Source organism: Anomalospiza imberbis, chromosome 7, assembly GCF_031753505.1.
Source record: "Anomalospiza imberbis isolate Cuckoo-Finch-1a 21T00152 chromosome 7, ASM3175350v1, whole genome shotgun sequence".
Taxonomy (NCBI): domain Eukaryota; kingdom Metazoa; phylum Chordata; class Aves; order Passeriformes; family Viduidae; genus Anomalospiza; species Anomalospiza imberbis.
The window spans coordinates 27176383-27202790 of NC_089687.1; the positions used below are offsets into that span (position 1 = coordinate 27176383).

General features: G+C 39.2%; 2 protein-coding genes across 2 annotated transcripts; both read right to left on the minus strand.

Annotated features, from left to right (window-relative positions):
• Positions 1–1008: 1008 nt before the first annotated feature.
• On the minus strand, positions 1009–11459 carry LOC137477307 (caspase-10-like). Its single transcript, XM_068196233.1, has 8 exons — positions 11321–11459; positions 6810–7154; positions 6566–6665; positions 5800–5935; positions 4541–4629; positions 2979–3084; positions 1727–2231; positions 1009–1237 (listed from the first exon to the last, which is right to left on the minus strand). Exons 2-8 carry the CDS (start codon positions 7121–7123, stop codon positions 1066–1068), a joined length of 1422 nt encoding a protein of 473 aa, XP_068052334.1. The 5' UTR covers positions 7124–7154; positions 11321–11459; the 3' UTR covers positions 1009–1065.
• Positions 9308–26408, minus strand: CFLAR (CASP8 and FADD like apoptosis regulator). The gene is given in 12 exon segments (XM_068196232.1): positions 9308–13040; positions 13042–13161; positions 14094–14589; positions 17649–17727; positions 18692–18747; positions 19473–19524; positions 20405–20502; positions 20665–20800; positions 21754–21859; positions 22818–23249; positions 24787–24909; positions 26263–26408. Coding segments are annotated over 10 exon segments (1464 nt in total). The 5' UTR covers positions 23114–23249; positions 24787–24909; positions 26263–26408; the 3' UTR covers positions 9308–13015.

The following is a 26408-nucleotide window of genomic DNA, read 5'->3' on the forward strand; positions in this document are numbered from 1 at the left end:
GTATTTTGATGAAATTTCACGTCAGCTTAAACCCTAAAGCAGTTAAAACCCCACTGATTCATGAAGCCCAACAAAGTGCAGGAATCAGTGAGAAACAAGGAGAAACCCTTACCCAAATACAAAATTTTTATCTCACGAAGCTCTTAAAAAGTATGAATTTAGTGCAGTAAACATTAAGCAGGAAAGACACAGGCATATGGAATAAGTGTTCATAACAAAAAACATGGCATTATTTCAGTTAAATCACAAAATTCTGTCAGCAGCTTAGTCCACAGAAGCCTTCACAAATTGGCTGCATTTTAGATGTTAAACCAACAAATGATAATTAAAAAATGTAATGCTTAACAAAGTTAATCTGATTGGTGTATTTCACAGCATGCAAATCTTCTACCATAAATTTTCTCAGAAGTGATGGGGAAATAACAGTTCACAAGGTTTCACACAGGGAATAATAAGCAGCACTTTGGCTTTTCTCAGTTTTGGAAAACTTCATTGTACATGAAGGACATTTGAGGACACTGTGGAACAAATTGCTGATTTCAGTTGGAAATTGGTTCTTTATTAAGTTAAATGTAATTTTCATTAGAGATTGAAGAAATTCTTTTCCACTTACTACCTAAGGTTTTGTCTCTTCATTCCCACTTTTTTCTCTCTATGAACATAGCTAGTGGATTTAGAAACAGGATTTAAAATTGTTAGCCTGCAAAATAAAACATGATGAGTCTAAACCAGACCATTAACCATCCTGGTTTAAATATGAAAGCTGACATGCAATCCCTATGCTGCAAGGAAAAACCAATTGTATCTGCAGCCTGTGCAGGTACAAAAATGTTTAACATGAGCTAAACAGTGTGGTTTTTCCAACACTGATAACTCTGAATATAGAGATGATGTAAATAGCTGGCACATTGATTGTTTTAATTGTGTCTCCTCTGGTTTCAAAGTTTGTTTGACAAAACATTTATAAGGCCTTGCATCAAAGCTAACAGATCCTCAGGGTTTTGGCTGTCTTAAAACAGGTAGTGTGATGAACTGCATTTAAATGAGATGATGAAATAATGTGTATTAAAAGCATTGATGTTGCTCTGAAGGAGGAGGGGCCATTGGTATTGGGAATATAAATTTTCTTCTTAAGGTATATGCTGGTTGGGGCATTTGCTTCTTTTTCCCTGACGGGCTATCACGTCTGGCCACATCTTCATTAACTTGGGTAAGAATTGACAAAATATCTTCACCCCTACAGCCAGAAGGAGAGAAAAAAAAATAAAAATTAGTTATTAGTGAGCAGATGGCAAGCCACTTAACATCTCCCTGATCAGCTAGAAGATAGACTATAAACATTTAAAACACAAAAAAGAAAACACATACTTTTCTCCAAATTTCTCTTTTGTCCTTATTTGAGTCATATTAAAAACAAAAGACCTTTTCTTGCTGTCTTGCTTAATTCAACCAATAAAGAAAAATAGGGGAATAAAATATTTTAACCTATCACTCAATAAACTGTGCTGTCTTAAAGATTATAGATGTGAGGTGTTGAGTGTTTTTCCACAATAAATTTCACATTCTACAGATTACATGTATGGTACTAGCAGAGTTAATGCAAATTTATCAGTTTGAAATAATTGCTTTAACTAATTCCATCCACCTTAGAACATGGGTGGGTGTTCCTAGATGAACTACCTTTGGAGAAGAAAAATTTAATCAGAGCACTAAGCCAAGTATTTACCTTGGTACCAACAATTGTAGCTTGCTGCAGAGGGCCTGAATATACCAAGCGCCCTCTTCAATGTGCCGGAAAGAGACATATCCATCCACTGTGGCCATGCCTAGGAGGAAATCAGGCTCTTCGGGAATACTTTCAGAAAGAGAAACTCTCTCTTGCATGGAAGACAAGTCAGGAGTTGGTCCATCAGTATCAACATAGACAGGATGCTGTATCTTGTCACCCTGGCATGCTTGGATAAAGAAGAGTTTGGGTTTTGCAGCCAGCCGTGGACATTGTTTGGCAGTGAAGTGGGACATAAGCACGCGGATTGACACAAGTCTGTCATCTGTCCCACAGATTGCTCCTGACTTTCCATGAGATAGAATACAACATATAAAACAGTTCCTGTCTTTGTGATCTTGCACATGCTGCCAAGTTTCCATGAGATTTATAATCTCTCCAGATGTCAGATCTGTGTAAGTCCTCACATCCAGACCAAGCCATGTGAACACTCTCTCCAGTTGCTCTGTGAATAAATGAAAGATGAAGGAAAATTCGAGGCAAGAGAAAAACATTTTACGAAGTCACCATGCAAGCTAATCTGCGAGGGGGAAAGACCTTACACCATGACACTTCTGCAGATTCATCCTCATACTAGTACCAACTAAAGGGTAACTGGAATAAAAAAAGATGGCATTAGCTCAAACACCGAGTTCCTGGATTTTTCTAGACAAGCTCCAGAAATTCGTGCATACATTGTCATTGTAAGTGAGCACGCAAATGACACTTGAAAACACAAAGAATCTGCCCTTCTCCAGTTTCAGAAAAGATCTTTCAAAACCTTCCTCACATCATTATTTTCCAGTTGCACTTTTTACTATTAAGAGTTCCATTCATAAGAGATAAATAGAGGAAGCAGAACAAAGTAAGTAGTATGCACAGAGTTGCTTGATTATGGATTTTTGCATTATATTAGCTAGAATGATGGTTTAATTTAGTTTAGTTTTAGTTCTTTACTACAGCTGTAGATAAAGGATAAGTAAAAAGTGATTCTTAAAATTATTCAAGATTAATCCAACAGAAAAACCCTGTGGTTACTTGTCCTTTATCCTCTCCTCCCCCACAATACACAAATGACATAATTTAACACATATCAAACATTTCACTCTTTTAGGCTATTAACTAACCATAGACACTAAAATATAGGGCAATACTACATAATCAACTCACCTGGGGAAACAGATCTTCCAAAAATCTCACTTCAGTAACTTACCAGCATCTTTGCAAGAACCCTTCCTCTGTGAACTACTGAAGTTAACATTATTAATAATGAGACAAAATCCTCTGTGTGGCCCATCCATTTTGTAGCTTTTCAACGACTGTAGAAAGGAGAAGAAAAAAGCTTACAGTTTCAATGAATTTATTCAACTTACTCGTATTTCCTTAACATGTCTCAAAATTGGCATCCAGGAGTTAGAGGCACCTAAGACTGTGGGCAGTTTTTGAACGTCTGGAACTCAATGGTGCCTCCCTGTGTGAAAAAACTTCAGTGAAACTCCAAGCACACTGTCACCATCCTATCAAACTGCAGAAGAAGGATTTAGCATCTGGGTTCTCATCTGTATGCAAGAGGCAGGATTCAGCAGCCAAACTCTACAATCTGAGTTGATGATGGGGACAGAAGACCCCAACTGTTTCCAATGTCAAAACAATATTTTAGCTTCATGGCAGAGGGATCACACTGAAACTATAGAAAGTTAGACATCTGAATTGGCTTTTTTTTGAGCACAGTAATAAAATACCTGGAGTAGGTGATTCATACTGATCCACTGGAAAAGGATGCAAGCAGAACAGAAATCTCAGAAGTATATAAACCTATTACACTACAAGTTTTTTGGTTAAGATTTAAAATTACCTCCCACTTTTGAAAAAAAACCCAAAAACATTTTTAAAGCTAAAAAGAACCAAAACTTCGAGTAACAAATATTTAAGTTCAACCTTGGGTTGAAATAAAAAACTCCATCCACTGGAGTCCCTTCCTCCTCACTAGAGAGCAATACAAACCTCCTTTTGTGCATTTTAGTAGGACAAAATGAAGGAAGTACTCCAAGTTCCTTCAACAGCTTTGCAGCAGTCTGACCATCAGGTGATGAAAAGATGTTGCAGTACAGAACTTCAAGAAATTAAATAGCTGTAAACAAACGGAGCAACTTGCTCCTTCAATATCCATGGTCATCACAAAGAAAAGGTCAGAGGGAGAATTCAGTGGTTACACTGCTATGGTTAAAGAGTGCACATAAGGCCTCTAAGAAGGGATCTCACAAAAAGATCTTTTCTCATGTACCAAGACCTCTGCAATAGCTTACTAAAAACTCTTGCCTCCTTTTAATCCTTCTAACAAAGGCTTTGCATGCTACCCCTTATGACTTTTAATTTCAAGAAGCCCTGAGGTCTTTTTCAAACCAGATGCAAAAAGTGAGAACTGTGAAGCTCCATTTATCTCTGTGTCTTGCACATTCTACTGCCATCTCCAAAATGCACAACTTAGACAAATGCAAAATGTTTTGCTTTTATCAGGAAGATAAGCACTGATGTGTGAATAACTTCAGAGGTATTATGCCCATTTTGCCTACTACATACCTTTCAATATTGCTAAATTTCTGGCCTCCGAGGTTAAAATATTCTTTGAAATATTCAAATTTATCAATCAAGTCAAGAAACTTTATGAGACACACAGATATCTCACAAGTCCTTGCATGATAAATGTCATTCAAGAGAGGATGAAAACCTCACACCCGCAGGTATTCAAAAAGGATTTAAGAGATTGTCTCAAACCTTGGATTCATTTTCTACATTGCTGAATTCTCCACGCAGCTCCAGGTTTAGTTCAGGGAAGGCTTGTGTAAAATTAGCTGTCTTGTTATCTAGAAAAAACCCCAGCATAGGTATTTATGAAGATAAATCCAATATTTGTGGATGCAGCAAAAAGGAGTTTAGCTACAATACATCACTTTTTATATTTGAAATACTCTTTCACTGAAATAAATAATTCCTCCATACAAAATAGCATGGTCATGTGTCGCCCTGATTTTTTAACATTTTCTAAAGTCTTCTGAGTTTACATTCTTGTAGAAAACTTTCTCACACAACTTTCTCTAAATTACCTATTGTTTCGCATTCCTTCATAGAGGCGGAGAAACTTGATGTACTGGTAGTTTGTCCAGTGTCGTTGGAGAGGTGGCACGTTCACCCTCCAATCCACTGGCACCTTTTGAAACCATAAATGTTGGAGTCAGAGGAAATAAATTAGTCTCTTCATCGTGACCAAAGCTGTGGTACGTCATTTTCCTTGTGTCCTCTGGTGACAGTCATATTCAATAGATCTATTCTGATATTCTAGATCTATTTTTTGCTTATTTTTATTAGATGTATTTTTGTAACAAAGGCAAGGCTTCTATTTGTATCGATACTGCAAATTAAAGATATTCATGGTACAAAGATAAATTCCCCGAGACATTCAAATGAATTTTTCATCTGGAAATCAGCTTAGAAATTTCCAGTATTTAAGAAGAATCAGCATTCTTACTTCTGAAATTGTCATTTTTTTTCCTCACGAATCACTAATAAATCTATTTTTTAAAAATATAAACCCAGAAATCATCTGTTTGCTCATAGCCCATGCATCAGACACACATGCACACACAGTTTGTCTTGCCAGCCTATTAGCAGGCAACTGCCTTTATGTAGTGCACATTCATAGACCACCAAGTGCCTTTTACAGGACAGCTGTCATCATCTCAATACTATTAGTGGGGAAATGGAGAAATGAGACATAACTATAAGCAGATTTTCAGTTTCCCAGCCTGTTCTGTATGTGCTGGGTTGCTCTGTGTGGCCTCAGATATTCCAGCACATCCCTGTATTTCAGGGATTCAGATAGGAAATAATGCAGGCGAGGAACTGTTACGCCAGATTTATGCCACTCTAGCTCCAATTTCAGCAATACACACATATGATCTCAAGTTCAGTAGCCCAGACCCATCTAGTGCTTCCTGCATTTTAGCAAACCTACTCCTAGACTATGAATTTCTTACCTTTTCCCTTTTTGTAGCAGTCTATTGTCTCCAGGAGATCAGGTGAAACGGTCATACAGACGTCCTCCAGTATCTTTACATTGTCTTTAGTTAAAAGGCCCCGCTTTTCCAATAAAGTCAGCAAATCCAAAGCAGACTGACAGCCAAAAGGAGAGAGTAAAATATAATTATTGTTCCTTAGAAATCAAAACTTGCCTCTCAGCCCTGTCTCAAACAGTCACATTCGCATCTGCTTTGCTCCCTACCAACAAGGACCAGTCAATTTTACATCACAGTTAAAGCAGAAAAGTTGCTTCATGGAAAGACACTGGTTGTGTTTTTATTTGGTATGGTCTTGTTTAAACAGATTCATGGAAAGACACTGGTTGTGTTTTTATTTGGTATGGTCTTGTTTAAACAGATTCACCCAAACCACATTAATGACTTGTGGCTTCAAGAAGGCTTCAGTGCTGTGAAACAGTACCAATGACATATGGACATCAATCTCCCTTGTATATGGCTCAAGCAGGGCAAAGATTTGATTTGTCACCTTTTTATACTCTGATGCTAGACAGTGAACTGTCAGTGACTGACCTTGGCACGAGGGACCAAATTCTACTCTTGCCTGTCAACATCTTCCTTCTTGCTATCCCTAGGAATACAACCAGCCTAGTTGCATATTATGCTCTATTCTGCCAAACATTTCTCACATTTTTCCTTCTATTTCCCACCTTCCTTCTTCCCTTCCCACCATGTACACATGTGGCTCATTTGACTCCTCACATACAAGAATTATCCATCCCTTTGGAAGATGATTTTGCAGGAGGAAAATTATTTTCTTCAACATCTCACTGGTGATGTTCTCTGACAATTCATACAGCATCTGCCTGTAACAGAGGTAAGAGTGAGATAAAAGTGGAACAGAAGATGGCATAAAAACCAAAGGCAATCTAGGAACTTAAAAATGGAAAGGAAAACAGTATGGTATAGATAGCAGTAATGGAGGGAAGAGAATTCCACTGCAAGCTTACCTGTATGGAGATATTCTTCCCTTCTCACTCAGTTGTTCTTGTACTTTCTCCTTGGTGTAACCAAGTTTCTTGAGCAAGGAGAGACATTTAATTCTATATAAGAGTTCAGCTAGTAGGAAAGTGTCTTCTGCATTCAGATATTCTTGAGCCATAAGGAGCTTGAAGATGTCTGCTGCTAACTTCACACCTTCTAGTTTACTGAGGTGGAGCAAGTCAGTACAGAGAAATTTTAAAGCTGCTACCTCTTCGGTCACCAGATTTTCACTAATAAGGAAAAGCTGCTGATGGAACTTCAAGCTGATATCATTCTCCATGTTGCTGGAACCAACAGCTGAAACAGCTTCTCTCTGTCTGAAAACAGAAAGCAAACACTTGAATCTTCAATACAGCAATCCTTCTACCAAAATTTTACCCAATGGTTGTTTGGAAGGCCTGAATTACCTTTTAATAGATAAAGGTTTTAAATAAATTTGAAATTTACTTCCTTGTCTAAACACAGACCACAAAAAGACCAGATTTGGCAGAAGCTACGAACAACTCAGTCTATAATTGAAGTTAACCCTGCTCTGAGCAAAAAACTGTGCTAGATCACCTCAAGGTCTGAATTTTCTTTCATTTTGAACATCTTCCACATTCAGATCTTTGCTTCTTTCTGTTGTAATGGGGAAGAGTCCCTGCAGTAACTTATTACAACTATTAATGGAGACAGCACAGTGGTTCGTGCATATTCCTTGATCTGCAGTCCAAGAGCTTCTTGTTCTCTGGCTGTAGCAGGGAGGTGTTCCTCTGTTACAAGGCTGACACCCAAGCTGAAGCTGTGGAATAACCATCCACTCCTAGCTGTAATTTACTTCTGGATTGTATTTGACGTTTGGCATAGAAAAACCCTTATAAGCCTCCCTTACAAGTTAAAATGTAGTTAAAATGTAATAGCACTCAACGCTCAGCCTAAACAGGCTCTGCACAAGCAAGTCACTCTTACTCAGGTTTAATAGAGACGAATCGACTTTCCACTACACCAACTTCTTCCGTGTAGCCTAGGCAGTTCTATTCTGCCCGTGGAAGGTTAAGTAGGTAAGAAGTGCTTCAGTGCCTTCTGGCTGGTAGATCTTCAATCTTTTGCTTAGAGCAGTTGGAAGCAAAGGTTTCTACATGGGGGAGCACAATCAGTGCAGGATCTGCTGGCTGTCCAGGCTTGGAGCGGCTCACCCGCACATCCACAGCTGCATCGGGGCATCGACACAGAAAAGTAACCAGTCCGCATCTCTGATGTATGCTTTCAGATACCGCCTCAGAGAAGGAAAATCGTATGAATAAGCAGGATGAGGATTGTAAAATTACCTTTTCTTTAAAGTTTTTTAACTGACTGGAGCACTGCCCCAAGGGTTTAGATATAATGCAAAGCCGGAGCGCCCGCAAACGCCGCAAATCCCCTCAGCCCGCAGGCCCACGTGGGGAGGGAGGAGTATCCCGAGGGCCGCGCGCAGCCGGGAGCCGCCGCACAAAAAGCGAGCGGGAGTTATGCTCCGGCATATGCTCGGGACATGGAGCCTTCCTTCGTACCCTCTCCATTTCAGCCCCACGCTTTGGTACCTCTTACACGGATTCCAGTCCCGACCCCTCTCCCGGCAGCTACCCGTGCCGGCGGCCCGCGGCTCCCTTGGCGGTCCCTTTTGCGGCTCGCCGCGGGCGCGGGAGGCGCGTCCAGGGTCTGCCCGAGCAGGAGGCTGGAGGCGGCGTCAGCAGCAGGGCGGAATGTGAGAGCAGGTGGGTGCCAGGGAAGGAGCAAGGAGCAGGGCACGTCCGAGGACCGGGGTGCGGCTGGCAGCGCCCGCCAGGGCTTCGCCAGGAGCGGTGGCACCGCCCCGCCCCGCCGGGGCCCGCCCGCCCTCGGCCTCAGGGCCCGTGGGCGCGGGACCGCTGCCAGGGACCGGGAAAAGGCTTCGGGCAGCGCCTCGGCTACGAAGTGTAAGACGTGACCCGTGAATCGCCTCGCTTTTGCTGCCATTTTAAAGGAGGCTACGTCGCAAAAAGGCCTCAAACATTTTAGGCACATTATTTGAATTTTTGTTTCCCCACGGGAAGGAAGGTTGAAGAGCGGCGCTTATGGGAGAGGGCTGCCCCACCATTTGTATGTGGGCCCGAGTGCCCGCTGCAGTAAAGGGAGGAGGAGGAGGAACGTGAGCAGACTCTGCTCAGTGCAGCCTCCTTGGGGCCTTCAGCATCTCCAGGGTCACCTGTATCCCCCCACAACCTCGGGTCAATGGAGACAGGATGGGAAGTGTCTCCTTGTTCATGCCGAAAGTTGTCCAACACACCAAGAGCAGCCGAGTTACCCGCTGAAACTATAAGGCTTCCTGTCCTTTTATTGTGTCAGCTGGTTTTTATAGAGCTGTAAACTTCACAGCCTAATTTAACAAGTAACAGAGGTCTGCAAGATAAACAGAACAAGAATTTCAGAGTTATCCTATGGTCTACAAGGAGACAGGGACAATCAGTCTGACTGCATACAGAAATTTTATTCAGAATATCAACATGAAACCCAGTATTTGTATCCAATCATAGTGTCTTATTATTGTTTCTAATACAGAAGCTGAAAAATAGGCATTATTTAAACCAGCCACAGAAAAGCTGTCAAGTAATTCAGTACAGGAGATTTAATTTAAATTGAATATAGATCATCCACACAGACAGCAGCCTCTCCTCAGCAACACTGTTCTGCATGTCAGAAACTTAAAACTCTGGAAAGCAGGAAAGAATTCTCAGAAATTCCCATTAAAATTTCTCTGACTCAGGTATCTGTAATAGGAGCCTCTGTTACTTCTTATGCAGAGTTGAAAGGGGAGATCAGGCATACAACATGCTCCATCTACAAGTGCTAGCACAGTAACATCCTCTTGAACATAACTTCTGTTTTGGATAATGAGTTGGCAACCACTGTAATACACAAATATGTAAACAGTGTGAAGTAAACTCAATTTATGGCTCAGCCACATCAGTGTAGGTGGCTGAGAAAAACCATGCAACTCAAGTCTGGTACAAAACACCACTGAATCTCTTGCCTCGTGCGTACAGCTTCTGAGCCACTTAAAGGCATCATCTTCCATATACGGAGCACATACAGAACTACAAGAATTTTTTTTTTCTGTTATCAGAAACCAAAACTGTAATTAAGTGCTAGAGCAGTGACTCTGACAGCCTTATTCCAACCTCTGACAATGCAGGAGCAGCGTAACTTGTTTTATCTCCTCCAATAGTAGGTTCTGATTACTAGACATTTTGGCAGCCCAAGACCATGAAATTTCACCAGCATGTCACTCTCTATGTTCCTGTGCTAACACCTTAAACTCATGATGGATGCAAAATTCTCTTCCCCTTTTTCTTTTGGCTAAAGGGTCATTTGACCTGAAATCGTTTCACTACCTGCAATACAGGGACAACTTCACGCAGTTGTAGCCATTTCTAGACTCAAATTTTATGTGTGAACTACAGCAAGAAGAGACAGGACCCCTCATGTATGGAGGGACACAGAAACCTGGTAAGGGTTTTGGAGGGGAGGCCCTCTGAGGAGGGGTTGAGGTCACTTGATTTGTTCAGCCTGGGGAGGAAGAGACTGAGGGGAGACCTCACTGCAGTCTTCAACATCCTCACGAGGGGAAGCAGAGGGGCAGAGGTAGCAACTGCTTGTCTCTGGTGACAGGGGAGGGTTAGGGTAGATTTTAGGAAGAGGTTCTTCAGTTTTTCATCCAGAGGGTGGCTGGGCACTGCAACAGGCTTCCCAGGGAAGTGGTCACAGCACCAACCCTGAGAGAGCTTAAGAAGCTTTTGGACAACACTCTCAGGCACATGGTGGGATTCTTGGGGTGTCCCGTGCAGGGCCAGGAGCTGGACTCGATGATCCTGATGGGTCCCCTCTAACTCAGTTTATTCTATGAGTCTGTGATCCTATAAGGTATGGGAGAAGCGACAGACAACTGCCATCATGGAAGTCCTGCATAAATACACACTATGCAGCAGGTACAGGGACTCAGCCTGCCCGAATACCACTCTTGAAAGAGGTGACAAGGCAACAAATACTGCTTAGATGTATGATTATAGATTGTGTATAGCTATGGTTTAAGAATCTACTGAGGATCAGTGTAAAAAATCATTATCTGACACCCATGAACGCTGCACAATACATGTCTGTCCCCACAACTCTAGAGGATTATAACCACTTCCAACCCAGCAGCCATACACAGAGTGTCCCTTCCTTTTCCACTGAAAGGGTTAATTACATGCGCCTCTATAGTTTTCAAAACAGCATTTCTGCATAATTTCTTAATGAAAGGGACATGGACTTACTGTCTTGCAGTAAGGCAAAGAACATATATACTTCTTAACCCCCAAACCAAACTTGTCACAAAACTGTAAAAGCAGAATATATTCTACTGCTAACATCTTAAGTAAATAGTTGCACTTAGCATCACTCTAAAGCCCCCAACCAACCAGTCCACAAAACACCAACCAACTCGCCACATCATTAGAGTCTGTAAAGACAGCCACTATTATTCTGACTTCCTTTGTCCTCTTTTCTTCTCCTTCCAATATTGATACTGTATTTCTCATCCAAATCGTCTTTCCCCTACTTGTTCTTCTCTTGATGCTCCCTACCATTCCCCTTCTTGTTCCTGCTTAAAATTTTCACATTTCTTTTCCTCATCTGTCTCCTGTTGGTTCCATTCTCTCTGATTTTGGTTGTCTATAGGGTAGCAGAAGTGCTTGTCAAATGCAAAAGCTAGTAAAGGAAATGGGAAAGTGAAGTTAATCTGTGAAGAAGATCACATATATTAATATTACTTAGATATCTGTAATTTGAAATGACACCTTATTTCTACAACCACAGGAAACATTTGTTTCACCATGCAGTTCATCTACCAGCCACCACAGGAAGTAGCTTCTAAGATTCCCTATCTGTCATTTTGTATTCTTCTCTTTTCCATTAAAAATTTAAATAGAAACCAAGCAAAGCACAGCAGGACCTTGAATTATTTTCCTGCATAGGAGACTATATTAGGAGTAAAAATTAATATTTACAAGTGGCCTACTTTATTGTCACTAAGTTCAGTGACAATAAACTTCAATACAACCCATCCAGGTTATACTGTTATACAAGTAGGCTAACTGAACTTTAAGGCATTTAACTTTTAGTTAGGCAACTGATACATTGGAGAAAAAGTTTTGTATTTAGGACAATTTTTCCCTTTTCTTTTTTTCACAAGAACAAGAGCACTTGGGAAAAAAAATGAATTAATAGAGGCATATTCTTTTTCATAAGCAAAAGCAGTAAGGGTGGCGTGTTTAACATAAACCAGTCTTAAAGGCCCATGGCTGCTACATACTACGTTTAAGTTGAAAGATTTTAAAGTATCTTTTTACAACTATGCCTGGTACAATGAGTGTGAATCGTGTTTCAGCTTCCACAAGACATCTGCCAAAATCTCACATTTTTTAACTGTGTGGCAGATTACTGTAATGTCCTGTCACATGTCGACTCATTTTTGCATCAGCAGAAAATATACTTGGCCCAAAGCACGGCAGACTGTCTCATTTATTAACACAGAACCCCCTTCTGTTTTGCAGTCTATAGAGGCATGCAAGCTAGAACTTGTTAGCAAAGATCTGGCATTACTGGGTAGGAATGCTTTCCTGAGACAGTTGCCACTACTAGGTGCAGGGGAAAGTAATCAATGCATTTCAGTGGTTTGGGCTGGCTTATTTTTATTTGTTTAAGTATTAACGGCTAGAAAGTATGTTTAAAACTACCAATGAAGCAATAAAAACACTTTTGTTTTTTCTTGGAAAACCCAACAGCTATACATGTTTACCCGTGCAACAAGATATGTTGCACTGCTATACAATAGCTACCAATCTTTCAGAGACTACAATATTAAACTACATAATCTAGTGTCTTAGCACACTAAAATGCTTGTAATTCCTGTGTTTGGAAGCAACAAGCACTTTAGACATACATGAAATAACAATGCATAAATAAAAGTATGGAATCCAGATTACTGAAAAGACCATCTCTCTCTCCCTTCTCTTTTGCCAGTCTATAGAGGCATGCAAGCCAGAACTTGTCAGCAAAGATCTGGCATTACTGGGTAGGAATTAACTGTTAGCATCATAGCAAATGCTTCTTGTTAATAATTTCAGATATGTACTTTCTAACAGCAGTTAAGTGGGGAAAAAAAGTTTCTTCCTCAGTGTGTGCTGGAGCAGCAGTGAGTATTGTTGGCTTGGGTCAGCGGTCATATTCCCATCATAAACTTTTTTGTTCAGTTCCATATGGATAGCCAGTATACAGAGTTTCCTGCAGCAAAAAAATCAAAAGCATTCCATTAGAGAATGAAGCAAGACACCATTTAAGAATTCACAAGAGAGAAGATAACTTCAGACTCAGCATGGAGAAAGTTTGCCATTTCAGTCTCTACTGCAGAGGCAAGACCTCTAACATACAAGTCTGTACACGCACACGCATTTTGAGACAAACTCTTATGACCCAAATCATTGCTGTGGTATTGATTATGCTGACATGATCTGTGATTTCATGACAAGGCTTTAGGGTTTGTAAAAAGGTACTAAATGTTAGCACTGCAACTACCTTGAGTAACAGTTGTTAGTTCCCTGGTAGATCAGCTGTATAAACAAAGCCTTTGTTGGTAAGTTATACATCCAAATGCATCTGACTTTTGCACAGATTCCTTTCGATTTCTTTAAATAGACAAAAGTTTTCTGACAGTTTAAGATCAAGATTACATATTGGAAATCAGTTGGCTCTGTGAAAAAAGGGTTAATTAAATTTAGAGAAAGTAGAAAATCCTTCCCTCTTTACTGCCTTTGTCCTGAACTTAAGAACTGACTGGTTACATTTGCAAGCACAGCTCCTCTTAATGGTTCACGGCAATCCTCAATTTAACAGAAGCCTGTTTATCTTGGAGAAGGAAGATTTCCAATCCCATCTAAAGCACTGACATACATTATCTCGGACAGGTTCTTCCCTTCTCACTCTGCAAACCCCAGTGCTGTAACACACTTTAACTTTACACTGCAAAATCAGAAATTTCACTCCTAGCTTAGGCTACCTTTCTACACAATTGTGTGAGGATACTTGTCTTTTTGACTACAACACTGCAAGGAAACACATTTCAGGACCAGATGGTTTGAAATTTAAGGTTTCTCATTCTCCATGAAAATAAGCTATCATAGAAAAAGGGTTATTTCTTTCCTCTTACTTTAATTTACCTTTTATAAGGATTACGGAGTAGCTCAGCCAGACAACGCAGATAATATGAGGATGAAGTTGGGAATTGTTCTAGTGTAGACACATCCACCTTGCAATGACTCCAAAAGATGTCTGCTGCATGGGGAATCGTGACTTTAGGACTGATATTCTCAGCATTCCCATCAACTTCCAAAAGACTGGTACATTCTTGCTCATTATCTGGCACAACATAGCTCTGAATAAAAAAAAGCTTCGGTTTTCCTAGGAGTCCAGGACATGAGTCTGCTGTAAAGTATTTCTTTATTTGTTCCAAAGGGAATCCAGAAAAGGTGTGGTCTGTACAGAAGATGCTCTGAGAGTTTCCACGGCTGACCAATATGCAAATGAAGCTGTCATAATTTTTGTGCTTCTGCCACCTTGCAACTTCAAGCAATTTTTGATTCATGGAGTTCATATTTAAATACCTGTGACAATGAACGTCATAGCCTAAGCCTCTGAAGGTCTCTTCCAACACATCTGAAAGAAGCAAGATGTAATTAAACCAAGGCACACCAAAGCTCAATCTCATCTATATTGAATTACAGTACTTATAGTGTTTTTCTATTGAAACTAAGTAGTTCATTTTATCACAATAATTAAAAATCAGGAGCACTTGGTGTTGATCACAGTACATTACATACTTATAGTGCAATATGCATGTTGTCTTTCCTGTGAGCTACATCTTTCATAACAGCAGAGACACTGTTATCTGTTTCACATTCCACAGACACTTACATGCTTAATGGCTCTGTTTCCTTTAGAGCCAGTATTCCAAGTTCCTAAGACTTAAAATACAAGGCAGGAAAAAACACACTTGAAATTATAAAGAGTGATCTGGACAGCATAGGAAGTCTGTTTCACCTTTTAATTTGTCAAAATTACTCTGAATGCTTATTATAGATACACAGAACTGCATAAGAAACACAGAGGTTCTCCTTCATCAATCAAAAATGAACCTGCTGCAGTCATTTTTGCTTCCCAAAATTTTAAGTGATGAGCTCCAGGTGAAGAATGGACACTGGAGTCTTAACTGCGACAGAATGGCATTTTCAGGCAAAGAAGAAAGCTGAATAATGAACTCTTTCAATTGAGTTAGAAATTAAAACTGTAGCTAGCCAAACCCCGAGACTTAACTCTTACTGTATTTGTGTTAACCTCTGCTGAAGGAAAATGTGTTAAGTTCTGAATAACTACTTTGGATGTTTCTTAATATGGGACTGAAACCAGATACATGGTGGTTAAAACCACAGGTATTAAGTGTTCAGAGAACCACAAGCTACTACTACCACGACTTATAGCTGTAGCATTGTATGTTTAGGATAAAACACATATACATTGCCCATGCACAGCTTCTGCTAGGAAAAGAATTGTCAAGTGCCATGTTTATGTAAAATGCCTTACACACATAGGAAACTTACCCACAGCTGTCTTTGACGTTAAAAGTTTAGCAAGCCTTAATTAGCAGGGGCTGTTTCAGAAGTAATGGCAGTAAAGCAGCTGTACTACCACACTGTTCTCCCCAAAAAGCCCACAGTGAACACAAGAAACAGAACTCATAACTTCCCTCGGCAAAATAAACTGTAGACAGAAACTCTATGCTATAGTGAGGTGATAAAAAATAACTACAGTTTCATTCCAATTCTGCTGGTTTGATTACATTTTGTAAAATAATTCAAAAACTGTCCAGACATTTTTAATTTGAGAATAAGAAGATAAAGCTCCCTTATTTTATGCAATAAAACATGCTCTCAAAATTCAGACTACTCAGTATCACTACGGTCTAGCAGTTACACACTCGATGAAGCCCTCCATCAGTCAGGGGGTAACAGAACATGTACAAAATGAGAATTACAGCAGTGAGAATGCTTTTCCTGTAATGTCCTGATCTCACTGGCAGCTGCACATAAGCACACAAATACAAAACCTGGTGTCACCTTAGACCCCACACACACTAACTGTCACAGTTTAAAAGAATCAACTCAAAAACTCAGAGCTGACAACTTGGTTAACAATTAATCAGAAATTGTACATGGCCTTGGATAAGCCTTGGATACTTTAAGGCAAGACACACCACAGCATTACATGCTGCAGCCTGAGGTCAGAAACTACCTATTTCTTCAACAGTAGCCATCTGCCAACAAACCTCCACTGATTTTTCAGCATCTCCATTCTACATAAAACACTAGCCTTTTCTCTCCTCATTATTTACAATGTAAGGATTAAAACTGATTTCCAAATGGAAAAGTCAACAGCAGCTATTTACAAAACAGCATTTTACAAAACAAAAGGTGCATTTTAGTTTGAATTTTATCAGCATTTGATAAATTCATGCTGTTTACACTGGGCATTATAAAGTGTTGTAATTCTTGATCCTACAGTATCTATTACTGGTTCACCTTCCTGAGATTAAATCTTGGGACAGCTACAGATTCTAATGGATGCCACAGATACAATTTCTAATGTTTTCCCTGCCCTCTTCTTTTTCTTCAGTGTACTCAGACTTCAGAATAGTGTGGCACAACTATTTCTGCCTTTCTAGCAAACTCCTTTAAGCAATGCCATATGCCCTGTCTTCTCTGAATCTCACTAGCACCATAATGTACTTCAGTGCAAGTCTTGCCTTCTATCATGTTAAATGCTGACAATGTGACTTCAAACATCTGAGATACAGACTTTCTGTGTGCGAGCTCCACAACCACTGCCTTTCAATTACATCAGCAATTCTAAGTTAGTTCATCTGCTGGACCACTACATTTGAGAAAACCAAAAGACATGTCCAGAAATCCTCTCCTTCCCCTACATCTCTCAGCCTATTACAGAACTGACTGCAAATACTCTTTTCATGTTTATTTTTAGCCTCACGTGTTACAGTGATTAGAGAGTGAGTGAGTGAGTGGTGTTTTTGATTGTGCAAAGATCTAATTCTAGGATTCTACAAAGGCAATCAGGAAACCCCCACATTTCAACCATGGCTGTGCCTACACTGACAGTAGTGGTGACACTTTCAGTTTCACTGTGGTGACAGTTTCAGCCAAACTGTGCAAGATAGGACAGAAGCCCAGGTGCATCATTAATAAAGGATCTCATGGCTATTCAAAATCTCTAGTGTCCAATTATGACTGCACTTCAAATCCACAACAGTTTTGGTTTTGTTAACTGGTGGGAAACACTACCATCTCTGCCAATAACCTGCTGTACGACTGTATGACTGCTGTAAGCCTAATTTTTCTGTTGGCTCCTGAACATCCTTTTTGTCCATCCCAAAATTCAGTCTATCCTCTTCCAAGTTCTTTCATTCAGAGATTCTGCACAAAAAAACCCAAACGTTGTCTCCAATAATTAGGGCACTTGGCTTTAACCTGATGTTGTCCCTTCCAACTCTTTGCTTTTAGAAATCTTACTAGAATTGGTAGATTAAATGACTGGGACAACACTACCCTAATCTGGCTGGAAAATGTACATTATATTCTTTATACTAAATTCTTCTAATTATCTGAGATTAACAAGTTAAGGGACTTAAAATTCCAGAGACTTACCAGTGTCATTGCCAATACAATCTATTATCAGGCATATTCCTAAAGGTTGACTTTGCATTCTGTAAGAATCATCAGACATCTGAGAAATGTGAAAGGACAATTACAAAGTCAATACATCACTTTCTCAACTTTTAGACCATATTATTTTCTCAAATTTTATGTTATACATGCATTAAACAACATTCTGTTGTTTTCCATCAAGTAGCTAGCAGAAATCTGTCTACTAGGTTGTAATGTGTCTTATCTACACAACAAAAAAGCAGGAGAAAGGGACTAATGATTCTTTTCCCTCTATTTCTAGTACAGGCTTAGTTTTTGTGTCCTTGTGTTATGCAATCTCGCTACCATAAGGATTCTTAAACAGAGACTAAAACTGTACAAGCTTCATACTGCCAACACAATAAATGTAGAGATCTTTTGTGTTCCTCAGGTGTGCAAGCAAGCACTGCTCATCAGAAAATTTATTTGCTTATTTAGTGGAACAACCTCCTTATTCCTTAATAATTCATAATGACTCTATCACAATTCCTCTCCCCTCTGAAGAGAATTGATTGAAGCAAATCAATTTGCTTCAGGTTGGTTCCTGGCCTACAGGAGAACTAGTGAAAATAGCAGTCGGCCATCCTTATCATTAATACCCCAAGCATGTCCGTCTTCTGTCTGGAGAGCAAGGAGTGAGGAGGGACTCAAGAACAAAATCTACTGCATGCAAAGAAGCTCTGTGATTTCTAATGCATATGGCAAGAGGTCTGAACTTCAACAAGTTTTAACTTGGCCTCCACTAATAAATGTACAAGTTCTGTGTGCACATCATATATACATGTATTTTGCACACTGCTGCTTCCAGAGTAGCAGCAAATATTTTATATTTCAAATATATTCTGCAAAACCAATTCACAGGACCTGTTTATGGCTGAGGATGCACCCACTGCTCTGCCTGCACACAACTCAAGGACATCTCAAAATGAAACACAAAGAAAACTAAGGAAAATACTCACAGAGATTATATTTATTTACATGCATACATATCCACAAGAATATACCTTATGTGGTACTGATCCTGACTCCTCAATGGACATGTGAAGTGGTTCTGCTGCACCTAAAACATATGGAAGTAATCTCAGTATGCAAGTGCTAGTGATATTTTTTAATCACCAGATCAGTTTTAAAGAAGAATGTATCTACTTCAGCAAAGTCCTCACCCATCGGGACCTCTCAGTTTCTATGTATGCTACTGAAGTTTAAAAATCCCTAAATTATTCACCTCTAAAATGTTATCTGGATTTCATTCTACATTGCCTGGGACTAGAAGAAACAATGAATCTCTTCTACGCTGAAACAATTCAGCCAACTAATTTTAAAAATCACCATATTTGAGAGATATTTGGGGTTTCCAGAGAAAACACAATACACATGGAAAGAACCTGGTATTCAGTGCACAACTTCCTGGCTGGCCTGGTGGGGAGTTCACTGCTGAACTGACACAAAAACTTCCTTCTCCAGAGCTAATGGGCAGAACTGCACTACACAGGCCTCCAGAGCTGGCTAGCCAATTTTATCCATGGTTTTACTAATAAAATATTTATTCTGTTAAGAAGTTTGACAGTGGAAGCTTACAATTTTAAAGAATGTTTTAAGATGCGGCAGCACAAGCAAAGCAAATACAAGACCAAACAGTAAGGCCATGCTCAGTTCTGAGAGGTATCAAATACTTTCTTCTCCTGATGTTATTAACAGGATTAGCCATGAACACAACTATCAAACAACAATCCTTCTGATGTAATGAAATTCATCATTTGGCTCTTTTAGATAAAATGCTCTTACCCAGAGTAAGACTTGATCCATTTCGTAATTTTTCTATGTTCTCATTCTGAATCTGAAATTAAGAAAAAGGCATAATTTTCCTACTCTCCTTCAAGAATTAATAAACATGTTCCAAAATAAAACACAGTAGTATTTCTTCCTCAGTAAAAGGATATTTTAGATTCATTTCTATCAGCTAAGTAGAATTACAATGTAACAGATGAAAAAACCTACCCAGAGCACAGACAAATAAAATAAACACCCAACTGTTCCTCCTCCTCCTCACCAGCTTGTTATGAACAGCAAGGAAAAGCCTCTGAAGATGTGAACTTTGTTTCCTATACAGCAGCAGGGACCTGCATGTTTACTGAACACATGACAACTAATATAATCAAATTTAGCAAGGTTGAAGACTTTAAGAAAGGTCATACTGATACAATATCAGAGCTAACTCAAATATAAAGAATACTGCATGCAATAGGATTTGATGACTTTTCAGATACTGAGATATCTTCTTAAACTGAGTTTAAAACAAACCACAAAAAAAAAACACCTGAAAACTCTTCTTAAAAAAAGCTATCATTTTCAGCTTCAAAAATTAAAAGCTGCTTTCCCTGAAAGGTCCAGAGGTACAAAGAAGAAGAATATGTTTTGCATAGAAGAGTCAAAGCAAAACTTTTCACTCCACAGTGTAGTACAAAAAAAGGTCAAGATACAGATTTTATATGTTTTTAATAGGAAAAAAATCACAGAAGTTCTTTAAAGGGCATCTTTCTCAGGCAGATTTAAATCAGTCACTAAATTCAGCAAGTAACAGGAATAACAGAAATAAACCAAGCAATATTTTAGTCACTAGCCATCTTTATAATTCCTCAGGCTCTGAAAGATGGATCTCCTTTTAAAGTCTGGCAATATTAGATATAAAGGATTTGTTTCACTTCTTGTATACTTACCCCTGAATGATAAGGAGGATCAATCAGATTGAGATTAGGGAGAGAGGCCTGATGAGCATTTACATAAACTGGCTGAGAATGAACAGAGGACACTGAAGCTGCAAATTTAACAAAAACACAAATACACCATGATATTTCAACTGTTTTGAAAACCTAGATCTACAAAGAAGGCAAATGCCTTTATTTGTAAGTCACAGTTTTATCTTCAGCACATCTGATTGTTGCTATCAAGAGCAGCCAGTGCAAAAAGAGCATCTTACCTTCATGTTTGTACTTCTGAATCTTCCTAATCAAGTCTATCCTGTGAATACTTCGAAAACAGTTTTCTATCAAATCCAGTTGATTAGGAGCCACCAAATTTAGCTTCTCCAGATCAATTATTAGAGCTAGAAAACTCTAGAACAGCAACATAAACCCAAACACATCAGTAATTTTTTCTCCACCAGATGTAACAAAGCAACACAGAAAATACCATGGAGAGGTCATAAAGGCTGTATAAACAATTAGAGATGTTACACCTTCTAAGAAAATTATCTGAGAGACATACGAATCCTTGATATTATCACAGCAGTGACAGAAACTACAAACTGATATTCTTAAAAATCTATCTTAAATTTTTGAGGAAACAGTTTTGCATTTTGTTTTTGCTACAAAGCCAGCCACTGCAAATGTCACCTCACATGCCACAAAGCAAGAGGGAAGAAAAGCTTTGGGAAATTTTCATGGCCTCTCTCCTTCTCTGACTGAAGACAGAAAAGGAAAAAAAAACTTCAAAGGAAGAAGACAGAAATCTTCAGTCTTCTCTGCACAGTGGTCAAGGTTTCTGAATCCTCTCTACTGAATTTCTGCTTTCTCAGAGGACTTAACAAAAATATTCAGAATGCAAAGGTATAAAGACATAATTATGTTCTTTTGTGTTCTTTTGTAAGTGAATTACAATGTGTTCTTTTGTAAGGAAGCAGAGCACAAACAAAAAGTGACCTTGTAATTCAAGATACAGTTCAAATGGTTATTGGTTTGAGATTATTCTTACATTAACTTTCAGGTCAGAAATACTGAAGAAAGACTTCTGTAAAATGCCTGCCCATGAAGTTCATTCAACCACCATACACTGTAACAAGCACTGCTCCCTCTTACTTTTTTACTAGTTTTCCATGCTTCTTTTCTTGAATTAAAAATCAACAAAATGAAACAGAAGCCACAACTCCTTGTCTGCTTCCTGATGTTTGTGTACTCTTGCCTCAATGCTCCTTGCAGTACTGACTCCTTTCCTCTGCTGTCTAGCTGCATATTTTTTTTTACTTTAATGTCTCTTTGCTCCAGAGGAGAATGACAGCAGGAAAACATACCTTATCTTTTGCCGTTTTCATACGAGGTGCATAATCTCTGAGTAGAAAACCAAGAGAACCCACTTCATCTTTTTCCAGATTTTCATTTATCTCTACCATTAGTACCCTGAAATAAAACAGAGATATTTCTAAACGATTAGCTTGCAGCAAGATTCCTCCCTTTCCCAATTATTCAACTTCTCCCCATGTTCCAGTCTTCATCTACGATCTCTAACTAAGAAACAGGTAAAAAACCTACCCTGTTTCAAGATCCAATTATGAAATACTCTTGCTAATCAGCACCTGGTTTTTTTCAGACTGACAGTGTAATAACCACTGTTATGAAAACAGAAGATTCCTTAATGTTTAACAGAGATTAAGTGAGAGAATGAGACAACAGAACATATCCTTAACTTTTTAACCTGTTAATTACAGGGTTTTTATTTCAGTGAGAATTTAATACAAGAAAATCTTCTTTATGAGTACATTAATTTCTTTCTGAAGTCTCTCAAAGAAGATAATTGGAATTTCTTAAATTAAGCCTCTCAAAACTAATAGAGTAAAACAAGTAAGAGAGAGGTCCCTTGAGAAAAGTTATACCACGGGCTATGTGCCCATAGCAAACTAGAAAAGAAAATATTTCTAACCAGTGATATTTCTTTATAGTGTCATTTTTAGCTGCTAATCTAGAACTCTACAATCATCACTGGTTTTATTCACAAACACACAAACTCCTTAAATAAAGATGCTTCTAATGCCATGACTAGTAAGAAATACTTAAGTTTAATTCAGGGACCAAACCTGACATATTCTTTTAACTATAAATCTAGACATAATGTCCTTTTCTGCTTTTCTTCTACTTCAATAAATATTCTTTGAATCTGTGAAGTATTAAAAAAACAAAAAAAACCCAAAAACTGCAAAAAAAAAACAAACACAAAAAAACCCAACCAACCAAACAAAAAAACCCCCAAAACACACCCATACTGCCCCCCGCAAAAAACAAAGCAAAAAACCAAAAAACAAACCACTTATTTTGAACAAGACAGCGTAGCTTTAAAATCTGAAGTAGATATATTTATTACCTGTAATCAGGGATAAGTCTGAGACTCCTGGCAAGGTGAGCTTCCACTGTTGCTTTCTCAGTGTTCAGGATCCTCCTCAGCAAGTCAAACCTCTTAACTCTGTACAACAGCTCAGACAAGCCAACAGGAGTCAGTTTCTCTCTCTCATTCAAAGCCACCAAGATCTCTTTAAGATCAGCAGTGGCCAAGTCAGGAGCAAGGTCTCGGCACAGGAAAATCATCATCTCTTCTTCATCTTTGTCCAATTCTTCTTGAATCTGATGAATGAGGAAAGCTGGCACTTGGCACCTGGTCATCACTTTGTTGCTGTTCCTTTAAAATTGCCAGCCTTCTGGTTTTTAAACTGGAAACCAACATGACATGAAGCCTCTGTCTACCACGGCACTTCTCTTGTGTTCGTTCTTAACTAGGTGCATTTCTACAAGGGCAGTTCTGTGGGAGAGAATTAGAAGGCAATAAGTCAGTGATCTGCTGCACAAGCTCATGTAACTCTCCTATCTGAAGAATTTAACTTTCAACTAACACTCCAACATACACTACACAGACCTCCTTTATTCAAGGGACTCTCCCAGTTGTTCATTACAAAACTAAAACTATTTGGAAGGTCATACTAATCAGAAAGACATGCAAGTTCTTTTTAGAGTAAATTACCTTAACGTGAGTCTGTATATTCCATAGGAAGTGAAACAAAAGTCATCAGCTTGCTGATGAGTGGTAGATTAAGTATTTCCAAAAGCTCTGCCCTTTTCCGAGCAACAATATAGCATGTAATTTAAAAACCACTAATTATCTGTAAATTCAAGAATGGGTGGATTTTCTTATTATTAGCATAATTTAAATTTATTCCAATCTGGGGTTAAAAGGATTTTCCACACACACACTCCATGCTCAAAAAGACTGAAAAGCCACTCAAAGAAAATACTCCAACCTTAAATATGCAAATTGGTTAATTCTTAAAGTATAGATAAGCCACAGACCACTTTTTTCTTCACTAAACATTAATGTACCATCATACTGAAAACTGGAAAAAAATTTCAAACTTAGAAAAACCCCCAGTGATTAACAAAATCAGCAGGGTGCTGTGCTCAATTTCCACTGCCACCAACTACGGAAATTCTATCTAACCCCCTCTGACCTCCATTACATACAGGGAGAAATGGCAGATGAGCAAACCTAAAGACAAACCTTAGTCCTTCCACAGAGTTTGATCACTATATTGCAGAGTTTTATTTAATCCACGCTGGAAAGCAAATGCCAATTCAACTTCAAAGCCTAATATTCCAAAAGATTCTAGCACCTGAATAAGTTTTTTTTTTTTACAGCATTTTCATCCTTTTGTTATGCATTCTGGAAGTTACAATCAAAAATGTCACATATTGTGTCCATAATTAAGCAGATGAGATAAATTAATCTAAAACAGAGGAACCCCTCATGCACTGTAATGTGTTTTGGAAAGTTTTCTATCAGAAGAAAAGCATATTTATTGCTAACTTATTTTCAATCTAGCATCAAACACTTGTGAGAATTCTATAGAATGACACTGTTTTCATGACATTACGCAGTCAAGAAGGGGGAGGCACGAAGCACCTTCATATGAAAGTATCTCCCAGGTACATTCAGCTGGGACTTTCACAAGAACGTGAAGTAACAGTTTAACTCTAAAGTGAAACAGGAATTTAACAACTTTTGGCCATTTATGTAAATACCAGAAAAACTTTCTAACTACTCCAGTTGATTTTTATCTAATCTTTTAAAACTAGTTAAAAGAACAGAGATGGGAGTGTGTTAGGAAGGAATTTTCTACTGAGTTGGAATTTCAGACACACAAAATTACTATTTATATGTTAATTTAAAATTAATTTGCCTTTAAAACACACATATGAATCATCTTCTTTTGTGACTTTCCTTTATATCACATGCTCATTATAAAAAAATGCTGATTATACTCTCAGTGTTGAAATTATCTTACCTGTATGTAAAATTGTTCACAAGAACACTGGAAAACTGGCATTTGACCATTGCCAAACCACTGATCCAGCACACATTGGTTTCCATCCAGGATTTTCCAGTGATTACATTAACTCATTGTCTGCTGGACAAATATCAAGATCACAAATTACTGTGAGGGGCTACTTCCTAATTTTATGGGAGTGGGAAAACCAAGGAAAATGACCAAGGGTCATTCTTCTGTATGACTGCAGTGAACCAGGAGTGGTGCTCTAAATAAAAGGAAAACCAGCTGTGCACATAACATTCATTGGGTACTGCGTGGGAAATGAGTGAGAGCAACAGGCAGTGATTTTTTAGTATAAACTAAAACAGTTTACAGATCCACTTCACCATAAGAGATAAAGGGCATAATGGTCCACTCTTCCATCTGATGACCACCTTTTCAAACATCACAGACAGTCAATACAGCTGCAAGAGTTAAAGAACAAATCCAATCACAACACAAACCCAGCAGCCTGGCTTTTGATTATCTGGGCTCTGCAACAAGATGACTTATTGAATGGAAATTCTCTACAAACAGGAGAGAAAAATCAGCTTATCTTCTAAGACAAAATAAAAAAGTTCATAGTCATCGGAGATAAAGCTGCCTCAATAATTTTTGTATTAATGTGCATGTCTAATTAGGCTTTTTTTTTTTCAACACCCTTGCAAAGGAGCAGGAAATAACACACTAAAATTTCACGCAAAGATGCACAAGGCTCCAGTTAACTCCTCGCTGGCATTTTGTATCGTTAACCTTTCACAGTCATCTTTGCAGCAACAAAACCAGGATATGACACCGGTGGGTGTAGTTCTGATTTGGGAGATTATCTTTCTTTCACAAGACGAAGATGACCTGGCGGCGGGGCCCGGGCTGCGCTTCGTGCTTCCTCCGCTCTGCGCTGTTTGAAGAGGTGGCGGTGGGGGAACGACTGCTCTCGGAGCCAGGGCCATCTGGCATTTTTCAAAGTTGCAGAGCATGCTCCACAGCTTTTAAATTTCCCTATTTCCTCACTGCCCCACGCCCTTCCAACAGAATGTGTGCAACGTACTCAGGAAACACAGGGAATTTCCGCGGCACACTCCTCCCTAGGCTTGAACAGTTTCTCCCGATGTAAACTAGGATGACCACGATAATTTGTTTTAACGTCCCAGTCCTCCTAACTAAAACAAAACAAAACAAAACAAAACCCAAAAAACAAAACAAAAAAAAATCCCCAAAACCAAACAAAAAATGCCCAACTACGAAAGGTGGTTTATGCAGATTTCCAGCCATTTTTCTAAGTGCGTAATTTTAAATCGCACTCGGTTTCGGTTCTCACCCCGAGCCCAGGCCCCGCTTGCGCCGGCCGCTCCGGCCTTGGGCCGCCGGTGCTGAAAGCGCAGGGTGGGCAGGGGGCGGAAGGGAAGGAGAGGGAGAGGAGCGGGGAAGGGAGCGGGGGAAGGTATAACGCACCCAGCCGCGTCGGGGAGGTCTCTACAGCAACCAGGTCCGGCATTTGGAGCAGGGAGGAGTTGGGGCGGTACCCCCGCTGTCTGCCCAGCAACCGGGCCTGGCCGGGGGGGACGGATGGGGGGGAGGCAGGATGATGGTTTTAGTTT

Bases quoted from the DNA above. Each gene is read 5' to 3' on its own strand.
- LOC137477307 (XM_068196233.1), bottom strand. From the start codon at position 7,123: ATGGAGAATGATATCAGCTTGAAGTTCCATCAGCAGCTTTTCCTTATT. The intron at 3,085-4,540 runs GTTTGAGACAAT...TCCTTTCTACAG, and splicing joins ATGTAGAAAATGAATCCAAG to TCGTTGAAAAGCTACAAAAT. The intron at 2,232-2,978 runs GTAAGTTACTGA...ATTTATTCACAG, and splicing joins GGGTTCTTGCAAAGATGCTG to AGCAACTGGAGAGAGTGTTC.